At 41.6% G+C, this 16,849-nt stretch overlaps 1 protein-coding gene across 1 annotated transcript; it reads right to left on the bottom strand.

Moving 5' to 3' along the window:
* Positions 1-692: 692 nt before the first annotated feature.
* Positions 693-16,505, bottom strand: LOC104255710 (V-type proton ATPase subunit S1-like protein). Its single transcript, XM_059834331.1, has 7 exons — positions 16,411-16,505; positions 10,334-10,374; positions 9,444-9,505; positions 7,455-7,696; positions 3,180-3,230; positions 2,214-2,457; positions 693-995 (listed from the first exon to the last, which is right to left on the bottom strand). Exons 1-7 carry the CDS (start codon positions 16,503-16,505, stop codon positions 693-695), a joined length of 1,038 nt encoding a protein of 345 aa, XP_059690314.1.
* Between the last annotated feature and the right edge of the window lie 344 nt (positions 16,506-16,849).

Here is a 16,849-nt window from a genome sequence, read left to right as displayed (position 1 = left end):
CCGGGAAGTTAAGGGTAAGCCTTTGACCAGATGTCTACTGTCCTCCCACTAGATCCTTACAGTAAGACTCCAGCTTAGACAGAGAAAAGTATCAAGATGCTGCTGTACTGGAGCCATCACTATTTCATCAGTGTAGTGGATAATAAACAGCTTATATGGCTCTGAAGACTCCAAAGGAGGAAAAGATGTTTATGAGGACAGAGAGGATGTAATTTGGAAAATAAAAGGAAAACATACACTGAGAAAGAAACGGATGCTATTTTGTCAAGACACAGAGCAGGGTGGATGAACCAAATACAAAACGAGGAAAAATCTTGCCTTCTGAAAGAATAAGCGAAGAGATTTTTTTTGTATCTTTATTTCTCATATCTTTATTTCAGTTCAAAGGCTCCATTACTGATTCTCTCTTCAAGACTCGGTAAGCTGGCTGAAAAGATACGCCTTTTGGTTTTGTACTACAGGAATAAACTCCCATCACATGAAATCTCTTACTCACAATGAAATTTTTTTTCTCTCATCTTGTTTCCCAAGGCATCTTTGAGACGGTTATCAATAAATAACAGACAGTAACTGGCTAAACAGTCTGTTACCTACTTTTCCTTTCATCAGCTGGTGAAAAATCTGCACAAACTACATACGACAGTGCCAGCAGAAGAAAATACCACTTGTTTCACTGAGACAGATGCATACTGCTAAATATAGATTTTACAGAACTGTTGGTTTCTAAGTTCATAGGACTCACTCCCACCGCTTCTCAGTGGCTCTTTCTCATCCCCCATGTCATTGTCTTTCATCTGTGCAAAATAGGCAGGAGAAGCTTTGCATTCATAGTGCCTGTCAAGAGATTTCAGGTGGATCAACATATGAAGAGCATAGGCAAGAACCAGCAGCAGAATCAGCGACATAACCAGTCCCATAAGTATTGCTGGAGAGAAAAAGGATGCACAGTCTTTTGCATAGGCAAAATGTCCTTCTTGAATGTTAAAACCTTGAATCTACAAAAAGAACAAAAGGACTCATATTAAATAAAGTATTTGCTGTCTTGGTTACAAACAACTTAATGAATTTGCTCCTGATGCCAGGAAGAATTTTTAATCTAATATCTGATTATTGCAAAATTCTATCTGTCGGTGCTAGATGGAGTTAATGCTCCGAGTTTATCCAGGTCAGTCTTCTAGAAACCGCCAGCTATTCTAATCCCCTTCACTCTGCTGCCCAAAGGATCTGCAGTTGTGTTTTAAACAAAATCTTCTACGATCACTCTTGATAGCCCAGTAATATTTAATTGTAAGAGTGGTACCCATCAAGTTAAGTGTCCATTTCCAGCATCATTTGTTGAGAATCTCCAGAGCCTCTGTTTCAAACTGCATGAACACCAATACAATAAACAAGGAAATATTCTTAGTTGCCTACCCTAATACTAGATTTTTCTCACCAGATCCAAGTGTGTGGTATATGGCAGCAAACAGCTAAACTACATGAAGATGCATTCAACTATGGCCAATACCAGTACTCTTACTTATGGCTTCAGTTCTAACATGGAATTTACCACAGTGGTATTTAGGGAATTGACTGTCTGCTCCACTAAATCTGCCCATGGGCATTTATCATGTGGTGAGAAAAGGGGGATCAGCTTTCCTCCTCAATTCCCTTTTTCAGCTATTCGTGCCCTATGACACAGGTATGTAAAAGCATGACATCCTAGTCCAGTTAACTTAGGCTCCCTTATTGCCAAATGCAGAAAAATAGGCACTTTCAGAAGATGATTAGTCTCATCCTAAAATAAGGACTTAAGATGAGTCAGAGGAATTATCCACTGGCTTTAGAGGCAGGCTGGGGTGACTATAATTAGGGCACAAGGTTAAAGTTACTAGGCATCAAAAGTTAAGTGAGGTGAATCCCATACTTGGTGACTGATGCTGTTATTGATGCCAGGTTTAAAAGCCAGCTCAGAGAGATGTAACACTGAAAGTTAAATTCACCCCCCACACTAAAGGGAAACCCAAGCAAAAGACTACAGAAAATCTATATAGCCTTTAATTTTCTTTGACAGAAAGATAAGTATAATAATTTAAGTCTTCATTTCTATTTCAAGCTCCATGGAGATCCTGTAAACTGTACATGGAAGGTCATTATACTTTCTTGGCAGTGAAGTGCAAAATGTCCCATCAGTCTACTTATGGGATCCATTTGACTTGATTCCATGACATTACCTGGAAATCAATAAAAGTGACTTCCCAAAGCTTTGAAAGATCATTTGCAGAGCTGGGTATGAGGAGTGCATCATATCTCTGCAGGCTGCTCACATGTTCACAGTGGTAGGAGTAACTTGCCGGTGCATATATTCTGGTTGCATTAAACGTCGCTTGTATGGAGTGGTTGTAAAGAAGCTGCAGTCTGTGTAAACTGAACCAGTTCTGAACAGACAGCTGGTAATAGCTGGTTGTTAGTAAGAATCTGAAAATATTGTATGGGGAAAAAGATGAATAAGAAAGCAAGTCTAAGAGCTGGAACTATTATATTCACATGTTGAACAATCTTAGAAGGGACACTGGTACTACCAGAGTTTCATCCATTTCTATCAGTGTGAGCTCTAGCTCCTTCTGTTGAGTCTGGAAAATGATTTGAGTTTCTTCATTGTTGCAGCTGAAGGAGTTTGCTACTCTCCCACACAGTGAGAGGAAAGCTGAGGGATTTTTCCTAAATGACTGAGAAAAATCTATATGCAACATTGGTATTGTACTTCCATCCAAGATACAGAAAATTATTTATCCAGAAATGCCGTTTTCTTCGATTGCCAAGAAGCAAACATAAAGTAGGTCACAGTCTGATGCCTGAGCAGCCCACACTATCAGTTCTTGCAGCAAAATTCCCAGACAAAAATGTAGCTAATTAGCAAGGTTTACCAAAAATCTCAGACATGGGAAGATTCTACTCAAAAGTGATGACCCGAACTTTTCTCGTGAATAGAAAAGTCAACATAGAAGAAATGCCTTAATAAAACAAGGCAGGCAAATGACAGACCTATCAAATACAGGTGTCTTGATTATACAATTAACAGCTTCTATAACATTATTTTTCCTTACGCAAATTCTCCTAAAACAAATTCCACAAGCAACTGCATAACAACATATATTAACATGTTATTATCTAGTATTTTCTTTATCATATAAACTTACCTAATAACAAGTCCCTTTAGATTGCCAATGTCACCAAATCTCAGAGAAAGCCTAGGTCAAAAAGCAAGTAACATCAGGCTAGATAAAAACTTCAGAAATCTTAAGAGAAAAAAGAAGCACAGAAGATTACACACAGTTATACATGGAGCCTTTTGCTCAGTATACCTTTGAAGTCAGTGGGAAAAAAACCTGAAAGGATTAAATCTTCCTCCAGTGAAATCCAGTAGTTCACCTGTTAATTTGAACAAGGCCTAGACTACCCAGAAAGAACAGAACTGCATGTTTAACTTTCAACACAATTCAATCCCACTGCTTCCAACACCATTTGACAATTAGGTTCATTTGATTTGTGTTCTCCTTCTCAAGCCATGACATCTTAGACATGTATCACCTCTGTATGTCATTAAAAAGTGTAAACAGCCACATTATTCTCATCTTTTTCAATACTAGAGAATAAAAAATGCAGACAACATTTGAGTTCACATTTCACACATGTGCTCATTGGAGCGATATAAATACACGGACTGTAAGGTAGCTCTACAAAGCTCGTCTGCGGTCAGCATGGGCACCTGAAGTTTACTGAAGTGAAAGGCCCTAGCAGGTTGATTGTAAACTAGTGCATACTCTACCATCCTTCCACCATCTGTGGAACTAATGCATTGTAGCACTGCATGATTAAGTGGCATACATTTTTTTGGCTTAGCAATATAGTTTCTCTCTTAAAACCTGCATAATAGATTCTTATTGTTGATGTAACCTTTTCAGACTAAGTTAGAGACAAAACATAGTGAAAACATGCAGCATCTGAAAGATTTCTGAACTTAAAGCTGAAGAAAATTTTAAAAAACCAGCTAGCCTTATGATTTCACATGAGTACCTCGACTAACACTGGTCCAATAAGCCAAGACACTGAATCTAGGCTATCCCTTGCTTTATTACAAAGGGAAATCATAGACAGTTGAGGATTAGACACAGGCAAATACGGTATTCAACTCAGTGGCCTGATCCAGAAGTTGGTGCATTAAAAAAAAACACAGGTTGGGTTATTATATTCACATAGCAAATGCATATCTGTTTGGTGCCAAATATTTTTTCCTGGCTCCAGCTACTTTGCATTGATCAGACAGTATAAACCAGCTTGAAAGCTGACCTAAAGCCACAACAGAGTATTGTCTTAACAAGGAAGCTGGAGAAGGGAGAAGTTTGAAGGACTTATCTGGGGTGAGAAAAAACTGGGCAATGCATCATGTGAGCACTCAGCCATCAACTGGCATAATTTAGGTCAGTCCTAAACCTGAGATTACAGAGCAACATTCAAGCCAGTTTTTCCCTTTCTTCTCTACCACAGTCAAATGCAGGTTGACTAAAAATCTAAACCAAGACTTGTATTTGGCAATTACACTGAGTCTAATCCTGACCCATGAGCCCAGATTACCCATTTTCCTATCCATAGAGCATGATTTCTACATATAGGGACCTTGATTAGTACTTAGATGCTGTCAGTGGCAACAAATGAATGGACACTGGAAACATACAGTTTCTAATGACTTGATACATGGAATCTAACAGAGATGCCACAGATCTGTTCATTCAATCTATCAAATGTCCTGGCAAATCCCTCCTAGCGAGAGCTCAGAATAAGAAAGTCCTTTCTTGTTAGGATTCTGGAGAACATTCAAAGGGCAGGAGTCAGTGGGAGTGGTATTTCTTAATGCATCCCAAATAAGCAAAGTATAGAACATGCAAGAAAGCAAAACCATTGGGAAGGGGTAGCATTTTCCTCTCTCTCTGCACAGAAAAGAGGACAAAATGCTCAGTAGTCACAGTATGTCTCTTGACCCCAGCAAAAACATGCCAGCCTCAGCTTCAAACTAAGCATCAAGGTCCTGCCTGCCTTTAGCAGCTGTGTCCCTAGTTCAAGGTTACTCAGAAAACTATGAGAGAAACAAAAAGAAAGGTCAGAAGACATGGCAGATAAGATGGCTCTGGACCCACCGATTCTGAGATCAAACCTCAGATATCGTGAAACACTGATAAAAGGCATGTCCAGGGTATGCTGTAGAGTAGTTCTGCGTCTTGACTCTTCTTGCAGCTTTTTTAATGAATAATGTGTTCTATAAATTCCCAAATATCTTCCAGCATAATGCATCAAGCAGAATACACAGTCCTGTGGTGGGTTGATCCCAGCCAGCAGCTAAGACCCATACAGCCACTCACTCACTCTGCTCCCACCACCCCACAGCAGGACAGGGGAGAGAATAGGAAAAGCAAAAGAGAGAGAACTCATGGGTCAAGATAAAGTGTAGGAAGAGGAAAAAAAAAGACCACAGTTTTTCAAGGGCAATCACTGACGATCTCCCCTGAGCAGACCGATGCCCAGTGAATCTCTAAGCAATGGACACCCTGGAAGACACAACCCTACCCACTACTTCTTCCTCTACCCCAGTTTTTATTGCTGAGCATGATGCTATATGGCAGGGAATATAACTTCGGCCAACTCTGGTCAGCTGTCCCGGCCCTGCCCCCTCCCAGCCTCTTGCCAACCTCAACCTACTCACTGAGAGGGCAGAGTGGCAAACAGAGAAAGCCTGGACGCTGTGCAAGCACTGCTCAGAAGAGACAAAACACTGGTGTGTTATCAACACTGTTTTAGCCACCAACCCAAAACACAAGAGAATTATTTCCCTCCCAGCCAGAGCCAGGACAAGGCCTAATTTCTTAGAACGCTGTATTTACAGAATGAAGTATCCACTACTGTAACCAGACTACAGAGGTACCTGTGACAAACAGGTAGACAGAGTAGCCTGCTCAAATCTAACAGTCTCCAAACAGCAGCTCCAGTAGGAGTTTGCAGTCCACCACTGCACTGTCTGATTTTCCAAGCCTTATGAACAACTATAAAACTATACTTCGTGTTTTGAAACCCTTCCTTTTGAATGAGTGTATTTTCTATTAGGTTACAATCATTACTAATAAGACTAAGACTTTTTGATTTCTGAATTGCAGACCAGAAGAAAGAATGCTTGTTATTGTATTTTTAAAATAGTATTATTCCATTCTCTACCTCTGCCTGTCAAAACATAGTGCTGGATTAGTTCACATGCTGATGATGTAAAATTCAGACTGCTTTGTTGAATACTATGATACCACAGGCAGAAAACCTGGCTTCTTTTTCAATTATATGTTTAGCTTTCTTGTAACCTCACCAAAATTTCTGTGCACCCAGGGTTATCCTTCACAGATATATAATGAGAAAGAGGTAACACCTACTTTCTGTGGAAACATCTTTAGACATACAGGTGAAATGTTGTATAGGAGCTAAATGAAACTGCTGGGTTTGGTCATGTTATTTTTGTTGTTGGTGTATGTCATTACAGACTTAAACACCATTTATGAGGAAGACTCAATGCTTGTGTTCAGCACATGCCCAGTTAGGTATCCACCTCCTAATTTTTAGACTCTTGCCCACCAGAGTGAAATCAATCTCCAACATCCACTATTGCATGGACACCAATTAGACATGAAGCCAGCCAGCACCCTACGTGGAGGGAGGGAAGTGGTCATGTACACGACGAAGGAAATAAAAAAAATTACATGCCCTTCTAGTATAGCCATGGGATTGGAGGATTTTAGGTCCAGTTAGGTTAATTTATAGCTCTCACTCAGGTTTAGCAGGAGCAAAGCATTGTGCTGTTCATGCTGAAGAAACTCATGACAGACTGGGATGCAGAGTTCAGGTTTTTGGAGACTCTTTAGATCACATGCTGACCTGCAGTGAATTCACTCTTCAGCTTCAGCAACTCACAGATCACATCCTGAGACTTGGGGCTACCTAACTCTGTTTCTAAATACACATCTGCATCTTGTACCAACGGTCTACATTACTGCTGACACACACCCTATGAAGGGACAAGTAGTCATGCATGGCCAGCCCACTGTTCAATCTCCCAAGCAGCTATGTAAAACAGCTGGAGACTAAAGAGATCAACGGCTTCAGCCTCACAGGCACTAAGAACAAAACTGACTGGCCACAAGGATTGACTTCACCACTGCAAGAGATTAAGACAGCTATGTATATCTATGTCCCCTATGAAAGATTGGTCTGAAAGTTTACAACCCATGCTGCCCTGCTGCCTGCAATGTCAGGACATTACAGGAAGAAGCTTGCCCCTGGGGCTCTACACCACATAATATAAGGTCTGTTTCCTTCAGTATGTATTTACTAGACTTCTTATCTGGTACTAGTTCCATTGGCAGAGTAGAATGCCACCTTACATTGCACTGTCTTCACTGCAGTTTGAATCTCCAACATCCACTGTTGCATGGACACCAAATGTCTTCTCTGTCAAATCCAGCTGCGTGTGGTTTTCAAACTTAATCATGATCCTCTTGGCCCAGAAGAGAATGCAGGGGATGCCATTAACTGTAACGTTGAGAGGGTTGTAGTGGCTGTGGGTGAATGGCCTCCAGGATGCTCTTTCCCACTGTCCTTCCCTGCTCAAGTTGTAGCTGACAACCTGATTGACCACACAAAAGATGAGTATCAGAAGATGTGTATTTCAGGAGTTACTCTCCATCCTACCAGAATAAATGAAGCCAGCACTTGGAGAGCATCTGTGGAGCCAGTTCTCAGCTGCAGCAGTATTGAACTGAGGAAGCAGAGAAATCTCTGGCTAACCCCTTCCCACCACAGGAATGGCACCGTACAGACCTCTAGCTCCAGCACAACTGGCCAGAGAGCCACTGTAAGTTATATTTATTCTACTAGGGTAGTAATACTGGGGGAAACCACATTCTTAGCATGTTCCCATCTCACCGTAGACCTGCCCAATATAAAAAATCAAAGCAAAGCTAGAATCCCAAGGTGCTCTCCCCAGCAGAAGACTCTCTAGGACACCTGTAAGAATTACTTCAACACACTAAAAAGGACTCAGCTTGGGCCAAGGACACAGTCTACCATGCTGAAAGCACACTAGGCAGCTGTCCAGGTGAAAGAAATGTTCAAGTCTACATCCACCTGCAGACAGCTCGGCTCCTGATGGCTTTAAAATAAGGAAAATGCCTGCTGCAGAACAGGATGACTCAAGTATGGATCCCTGCCTTTACAGGAATCACTGGTTTGCAAGACTAAAACCTGGGGACTGCAGCTTCCACGTCATCTGTAGACATTAGAAAAACGCTATCCCTTCCAAGCCAAATTTCATAGCAAAAGGAGGACAACTTGGCTGTCAAGCAATATAATTTGAGACAGAGAGTTAGGGCTCAGAAAGGACTTCAAAATTTAACTGTCATTTCCATATTTCAAACTAAAATTTCCAGACACCAGCTCTCTTCCATCTACACATACGTCCTATCTGAATATAGCTAATACAATGTCTGCATGGCTGTTTCCCCTGTCATATGATTAAGCAAGTTCAAATCATGTACAAACAAGAGAGGTATTCCGAATCCCAGTCATAAACAGCATCTTACCAGGCTCCAGAAGGGACGCGGTTAAGCCCCAAAGCTTTGTCTTGGCTTAAAGAGAGATTGTTTTTTCTCTGTTCAGATTAGCGCATCACGTCTCCCAGCTCAGACCCTGAAAGACCCCTTTTGATACTTGACCTTACATATGGCACAAGACTGCTTTAGGATTAAAATTAGTAAGTATTCACAGCAACAAGCTGAAAGCAAGGTAAGATCATAGTCAGAAAACGTGATGCAACAGCCAGCAAGAAACGTTGACTATGACTGTCATTTGTATAAATGTCTTCTCAGAAGTACAAATGACAGAGATTTAATCAACAGATTATTCAAATTAGATCGCATCACTTGCAGGGTTTTTGGTAAGGAAGCCTTTTATGCTCAGTTTTTGACAAGACCTACAGGCTGGACTCAGGAAAAATTCCCATTAAATTTAAACAATCTGCAGTTTTGCTTCAGCTATTCTTTTAGTACCAAGTGATATAAGCAAAATACCAGCTGCAGCAGTCAAATGGCATTGTACAGAATATGGATGACAGGATTTGGTTCTTCCAGTAAGACCCTGTGCCCAAACCCCCTGCCAGTCAGCACCAGCGATGGAAACTGAAGTCTCACCTAACTTCTCAGAAAAGCACAAGATATCTTGCACAGTAGGTAGTGAATCAGTACCACATCACAATGACTTAGATGCTTTTGTTGGCTATTTCTTTTAAACAATGTATGATTTAATTCAATAATGCAAATTAAAAGATCTCAATGTGCTATGAAAAAACTTTACAGATCCAGTCCTTCAAACATTACCTGTGTAACTGCTGCTTGAGTTACATTAAATTTTGGCTTGACACTGCCATCATAACGTCGACCTGCAGAAGAAAATGTGTTATTAGCTTACAAAGAAAACATCCAATCATTTATAAAACCATAATCTTGCACGTTCTTACGCAAACAATAATTAGCCCTGCACAAAATGTGTATTTCAGAATACCTGATTTTGTTTTGGAAAATATTTGGCTTGGTGCAAATATTGCCTTCAATACATCCATTTTCTAGTTTACTTTACTTACTTGTACAACAAGGTTCCTCTTCTTTTCATTGAACACCTTGCCACCCTTACTGGGAAGAACTCCAGTGCCCAAAAACGACAGGATTCAGCCTATACATGTATTTATTCATCCCAAACACACTTAACAAAAGCTTCTTCTTTCTTCATACAGCAAACTCTATCGTCAAAGGTTGTGTGTTGAATTGCATGGCAAAAGTGTGTTAACTATGGGTGGGGATTTCTTTCCCTGCACTGGCCAGAGATGGGAAGCTGTGACAAACAACCTGACGGCCCAACTGCTTGCCAGGAGAGTGAAGTTTCACAGATAACAGATCATTTCATGGACAATCTCACAGCTCCATCCTTCAAACTTTTAACTCTGTTTTCACTTGTTTAAGAAAAAAAAAAGATTGAATACTTCCTTCTTCCACATCCTCACTGTATCTCAGAATCAGTCAGTAAATCATTATTTTAACCAGGCAAATCCTTTAAAGGGTATTTGTTAAAGAGGGATATGCTTTAATAACACATTTGACAGAAGAGGCACTAATGCCGATAGAAGTAACATCTGGGAACGAAGATCTTTTACAGCCACACTAAGAGAGCCAGTATCCAGGCATTCAGCCCAATGAAAAAAAAAAAGCCTTACCATTTCTTTGCAGAGAATCTTGATCTGAAAACACAGATGAACTAGAACAGAGGAGAAAAATATTTACTGTACAGCATCTGGTTTTAAAGTCTGCAGCAAGTTTACTGGGGAGAGCGCCTGTTCCTGCTTCATTCAATAAAACATTCAAAACATAACTCAGATCCTTGGCTGGTTAACGTCACAGGAACAGGGCAAATTAATCCCAAAGCCAGTGTACCCAGGACAAAAAGGCCTCATTTTCAGAGTATCTCAGGTAGATCAACCCCGCCAGGCATTCCCATATCCCTACCATATTGACTAAAGGCTTCATTACCCCTCTTGTCCCTTTCCATGGGACATGCGTTTTGGGTTAGAGAGTGAACCAGTTCCAGCCCACAAGCAAGGGAACACAAGGATAGTGCTGCACCATCCTCGGCCACCAGCAAGGATCAGAAGCAAGACATTGAATTCCTCCAGGACAGAGAAAATTCATTGGGCTGGTATGCCTTAAACCCAGATCTACAGCCATCTAAAGACAGCTCCTGAATGGTTCCAAGCAAACCCATGGAAGTCAGCTGCAAGGTAGGGCGCAACTGAAGCACATCTCACATGACAACTACCAGGCTCATGAAATTTTCAGCCTTTGATTTTCTTCTTTGGTATATCTAGGCATAAGTCTTCAGCTGCTGTTAAGTATGATCTGCTTCCCTGAACTAGAGAATCAAGCCCAGGAGATTCATGTACATCACCCAAAGACCTACAAGATCGAAGTCCAAGAAACTAGGCTCTCCCTTAGGACCAGACTCCACTCCTCGAGTCACAGGAACACCCTCCTGCCCCCTGCACACCACGGCAGCTTCCTTGGGACCTGCAGCCTGCTACAGTGGATTGATCTACTGACCTGATGACACGTGTCCACTTCACAAGTCTGCCCTAGCAGGTGAACACACCGGCACTCCCGTACTCACAGATAAGTATCATCCCACAGAGACTGTGTACACCCTGCCCTACTTATGCCTGCACAGTGCCTGCCAGGCCATCCGCGATGGTGGGGCCAGACCTGCCTCACAGCCACTTCATGTGGAAATACACTTCCATCTTTTCTTGCCATGTTTCTTACCGCCTTACAAGCAAAATACTTGAAAAAATATATACAAAGACCAGCATAAAAGGACTAGGAATAAAAGCAGGTTTCGGTATTTGTGTGTAAATTGTACCGTAAGGTATTTGAATTGCAGAGTCAAGCCTTGGCCTCGCTGGGAAGCCCATGAACGGCTGGGTGAACCCACTCCCGGATGGACTCCCTGGGTAGGGGGATCTGTGTTACCCACTAGCAGCATGTACTGCAGGAGTGATCCCAGCCTAATTTCCATCATGGCATCCTTAATGACAGATAAACATGAGTCCGAACAACATAACGCCACAAAAGGAGAAATGTGGGATATCTTAGAGCCTGCCCTGCTTGCTGCCATGCCCTTGCGGCTCTGGCAGTCAGGGAGTTTGATCACACTGAACCCGGCTTGCCTGAAACCCACGGCAATGTTACCAGCTTCAGCCCAGATATCACACGCAATGTCTTGTTTACACTCGAGGTTCAGGAGGGCAGCAGGCTCTTTCTTCTGATCAATGTCTCTCCAGCGAGAATGTCCTTTCACAGGCATACTCCCTGCTGCCACAAACAGATGGGTTGTGTCCCCTTGCAAACTCCTTAAACCCAGAAGGCAAAACAGACAAAAGTGAAGGGGAGTCTGTATTCCAGCTTGTCACTTTGCCGCCAAACACCAGGTCTGATGAGCAGCTTTGCTCCAGACCATCGGGCAGGCTGCTTGGTCCCTTCAGCAACCAGGCCAATAAAGGAGAAGACAGTGTCCAGACAAAACGTAACACAGAACAAAAAGACAGCTAGGCTCTGCAGCACTGCAGCAGTGACCGTGATATGAGCTGAAAGAACCTTAAAAAGATCTTAGGTTCAAAAAAGTTCAGTGTAGGTAACACTTTTCAAAATCAGTCAGTTTTAATTACATATAGTGAGACTAACTCTCTCCTCGGAGCTGTTAAATCCCAGTGACTCCGAGGAGGCTGTGTACTTTCAGAGTGGGTGCCACTCTCCCCCACCATACTTTCGAGCCGGGGTTAGTGCTGAGCTGAGGTCTCTAAGCCGCTCAGAGGTCTCGTCCCAGTAGCGAGCAGCCTTCAGAGATGGATGGAAATAACCCATTTTGACAGGTTACAAAAGACAAGGCTAAAATGGACCAAACTTTGTTTTCTTACTCAGGTAAAACACTGTCTTAGGTTGTTCAATGATTAGGAACATGGGGCTTGTGATTTGATGCAGCCTTATTTTTCTTTTCTAGTCTTCTTTCACGACAGATTGTGCCTTCAGGCTGGAAAAGGCAATTTTGGGACATTTTTTTCATGATCATAGCTACAAAAATGAGGCACAGCAAAAGGAAATTAATGCAAATGATTTAGTTACACTAACTTTAGTTATATTTAGCTGTACCTATATATATTTAGTTATGCGTAGTTATACTTTTAGCTCCTCCCTAATACATAATTAAAAGCTCATAGCCCATTACTCCAGTTTGGAAATCACCATGCTGTAGTGTGCAGACTAAAACATTGGGATGAGAGAGAAGACTGGTGTAAAATTGTGTAATTCATTTCATTCCCTCGCTGGACTTGAAAGGTTTTTACGTTTTTCTGGGAAGAGGAAGGGTTATTTTTGTTTTCATGATTGCCAATTAAAAAAAAAAAATCATGACTTAGCTTCCACTCTGGGATAAGGCTAATAATACCACTGTCATGCCAATTAAATCACCTTGAGGAATGTTAATTGATAGGCAACACCAGGCCTTGTGGAGAGCATACAATGAATATACAACATACTCATTGCAAATGCTCATTCTGCTCAGGGGTTACATCCTGAGCAGAACAGTTATAACCAGCCTCCACGCAGCCCACGGGCACAGGTTGGGAGCGCGTGACAATGCAGTTTGACTCCTGTACATCACACGTAAAACCACAGCAATGCACAGCCATGCTGCTCCAGAAGAAATGTCAAGTTTCTGCTTTCAGCATGAAGATACTCAAATATAGATGAACGTGCCCAGCTAATGAAATAATCATGCTTTCATGAGGCATGCAATAGAGAGAGTGACTGGGAATCACCGCTAAGTACCACAGTATGACAAATACGATCAGCCACGTGGCAGGCACGCTTGAGAGGCAGGCGGAGGCAGGCAAGTGAAGTAACTCCACCTAGGTACTCTTGTTCGTTACTCCCTTTATTAGCAATGCTGGCTGCCTCCTTCCCTCCTGCACAATGCATGCAGCCCCGTTAGAGAAAGGCGAGCGAAATCCATCATGGCAAGGCTTGCAGTCTTTGCTTTGTCTTACTGAAGCCAGATCGCTATGGCACAGTCTATTCAGTGGCATACGGGAAGGATCGCCTCCCGGTTTCTGAGCAAGCACAAGTTGATGTTGATGTTATCAGGTCTGTCAGCTGCCTTTGACACTCCTAACCCTGAGGTGTCACAGAAGTGTGTGATCTGTGACTGGAACCAGTGGCCTTCAATAGCCATCCTGCTGTCAAACCAGCAGCCTTTCCAATCCCCAAGCTGGGGAACTCTCAGGCGATCTTTGGCAGTAAGGCCCTTTTGCCCTTAGCAGGAGCATGTTTCATAGAAAAAAAAGCATTGTAAGAAGAAATGGGAAAATAATAACACATTAAAAATATGTATTCCCTTCTTTATATAAAAATCTTAAGTACATGTATAAGAGAAAGAAGACTAGCTAGCATTACAGCCGCCTTCTCCACTGCCTGAAAAACTATCAGCAAACAGTGTCTGAAATCGGTGACAGCAAATCATTTTCACCACACTGAATTAGAGACTAGACTTCTAAATTTATCATTTTTTCAGCCACTCTGCCCTAAAACTTCAAATTCAGTTGCACACATGGTATATGTTTTGATGACTAGTATTTTTCCTTACCAATTCGTAAATAAGTAGCCCAGATACACCCAGATATGTATGTTGTATGTTGAATTTACCACACCAAGTATGTCAGGAGCCCACATGAAATTGGATTAGCCCTAATACAAAGCACCGGGATGACTAATCACTACGTAAAACTCAATTAAATAAGATTATAAGTACAAAGAAGTGTAAACTCCCTCTTAACAGATGACATTATCCATCTACATAAGATAACCAAGTCTGGCTTGTTGGTCTGAAAAAGTTCATATAGGCTCCAGCCCTTGGAGACTTTCACGGAAGCAGTCTTTTGCCCACTCAGACAAGACGCGTGAATAAGCCTGGCACTCAACAATGATCGAGTGTGGAGGCCACAGACAGTTTTCATCCCATCAGGTTAAAGGAAGCCATATTCACACTGTCTTTCACTCTTCATATAGCTGCTCTGACAAACTGCATCGGATGGCAAAATGCACTCTACTGCAGTATTTCCATTACTCCAGAATTATCACTCTAATACTAATATTATCCAGCTGCAGACTACTTCACTGGCTGCTGAAGTAATTTCAATTCATTTATGAAGCATTTAATTGGAAAATAACACGTGAACCGTCAAAGGCACTAAAACCAAAGTTATGATGAAGGGTGATGAATACTTGCTGAGTGCCTGGTAGCAATGGACTGTTTGTAGTCCTAGGGACATTGGTCATACGTAATTTCAATGAAGTTATTAAAATTATCAATGTGTAAGCCTGGGAGCTCAGATTCAGGGCAAAACTAGTTCCTCCTAAGAAATATCCTAACAAAAAATGTTATAAGCTTTAAATGTATCTTTTTTAAGTTCTATCATTAAGAACTATCTACAAAGCCCACGACTCCTACAGTTTTTAAATTTTAAGTATTCTGTGTCATATTTTGGTAGCCTCATGTGTGATTCGACACAGGGAGACAGATTTACATAATTATTTTAGAATGTACTGAGTACTGGGGTTTGATCTGCACTGTAGTGGATGTCTGATAAGAAGTGGATCAGAACGACAAGATACTCAAGCTTTCATTTTTAATATAAAAAAAAGAAATTGAGCTCATAGAACTTCTAGCGGATTAACACTGTGCAGGCACAATCCCACCTCCACAGAATACAAAGGCAAAATCCCCATTCAATTCACTGGCATCAAGATCGCAACTTCATTTCTTAATATTTATTAAGGTTCATGTAATGCTCCACTGCTTGTTCTCTCTCAGATTTTGACCTGATTGCAGAAAAGTGCAATTATATTAAGAAGCCACTAACAAATCTGAAAACTGGCAGAGGAGAACAGCAAGTAAGCTATTTAAATGAAAACATATTGTAGTATTTATTGGTACTGACTACCAGATCCCTTAATACAAGCTTAAGCAAATCACCACATGTCCTTCTTGCCTTAAATGCACAGATTTTACCGCCAGCTGTGATCTTCATCAGCGTATTTGATCTGTGTGTTATTAGTGACTTTGGGGCACGATTCAACTAATACAGTTTAGGCTGTTTTCACTTTTGTAGTGCTTGGCTCTAGAAAGTCCTCTCTTTCCCCTCCTGTGATCTGGGCTTCCTACTTACACTTTATTAGAGAATGAAACAGCACTATAAACAATGATAAATCCAAATATCTAATAATTTCATAAGTTTAATACTTCTTTGAAATACTGAGCTCATGCTTCAAATAGTCATTCAACACAAGTAGAATATTTTAGCACCTATGTTTCTTGCAGTAGTTTTCACACCCTTGCTGTTATTCTATTTATAACTTTGTTTTTACACAGACCAGGGAAAGTCAGCATGAGAGTCATTAAATTGTAATGAAATATAAGACAGATGCCCAAAACCCACTCATTTAAAAAACATTTCTAGTATTGTTTAAAAAATTTTTTCAAAGTTACATTTTTAATGCAGTGTAGGCTTCAGAATAATTCATTTCTGTATCAGCCCCATGTGCTTTCAAACCTGAAAATTAAAATCACATCCCGACACCCTAAACTGCGACTGAGTCTGCTTCCACACAGCACAAATGACCAAATTACACTTGAAACACGCGCTCAACTCCACCAACACAGTTTGTGGATACACACTCAATTACTGACCTGCCATCCACTGTCGCAATCATTTGCTCCACCGACACTGCGAATCCCACGTACAAAAAAAGCAGTAGGAACCTAACGGCAGCGTTTCTTTCCATTGAGAAGAGAGCCAGTCCCTCCGCACCCAGCACATCTGCTCCTCTGGTCCAGCGAGCAGCCGGGCACCCGCGCTCTGCCTGGCAGCGTGACGTGCAGCAGACCCAGCCAATCGGGGGGGGCAGTCACCACTCCATCACTGCGCCGGTACCCGCGGGAGAAATCCTTCGTGGGCTCGGATTTATTCTGACGGCGGACACCTGCCGCTGGCACGTTCCAGCTTCCTTGTGAATTAAAGATCACACGTTCTGGGGAAATGGTGCCAGGATATCCACTGTTTGCTGAGGAAAAGAGAAATAAAATCAGATGGACTCTCTGGGCTCTAAAGTCACACTGAAGTCACACT

The sequence above is a fragment of the Gavia stellata genome, chromosome Z (assembly GCF_030936135.1).
Source record: "Gavia stellata isolate bGavSte3 chromosome Z, bGavSte3.hap2, whole genome shotgun sequence".
Taxonomy (NCBI): Eukaryota; Metazoa; Chordata; class Aves; order Gaviiformes; family Gaviidae; genus Gavia; species Gavia stellata.
Note: the sequence above shows the minus strand (reverse complement) of the source record. Positions and strands in the feature narration are given on the sequence as shown.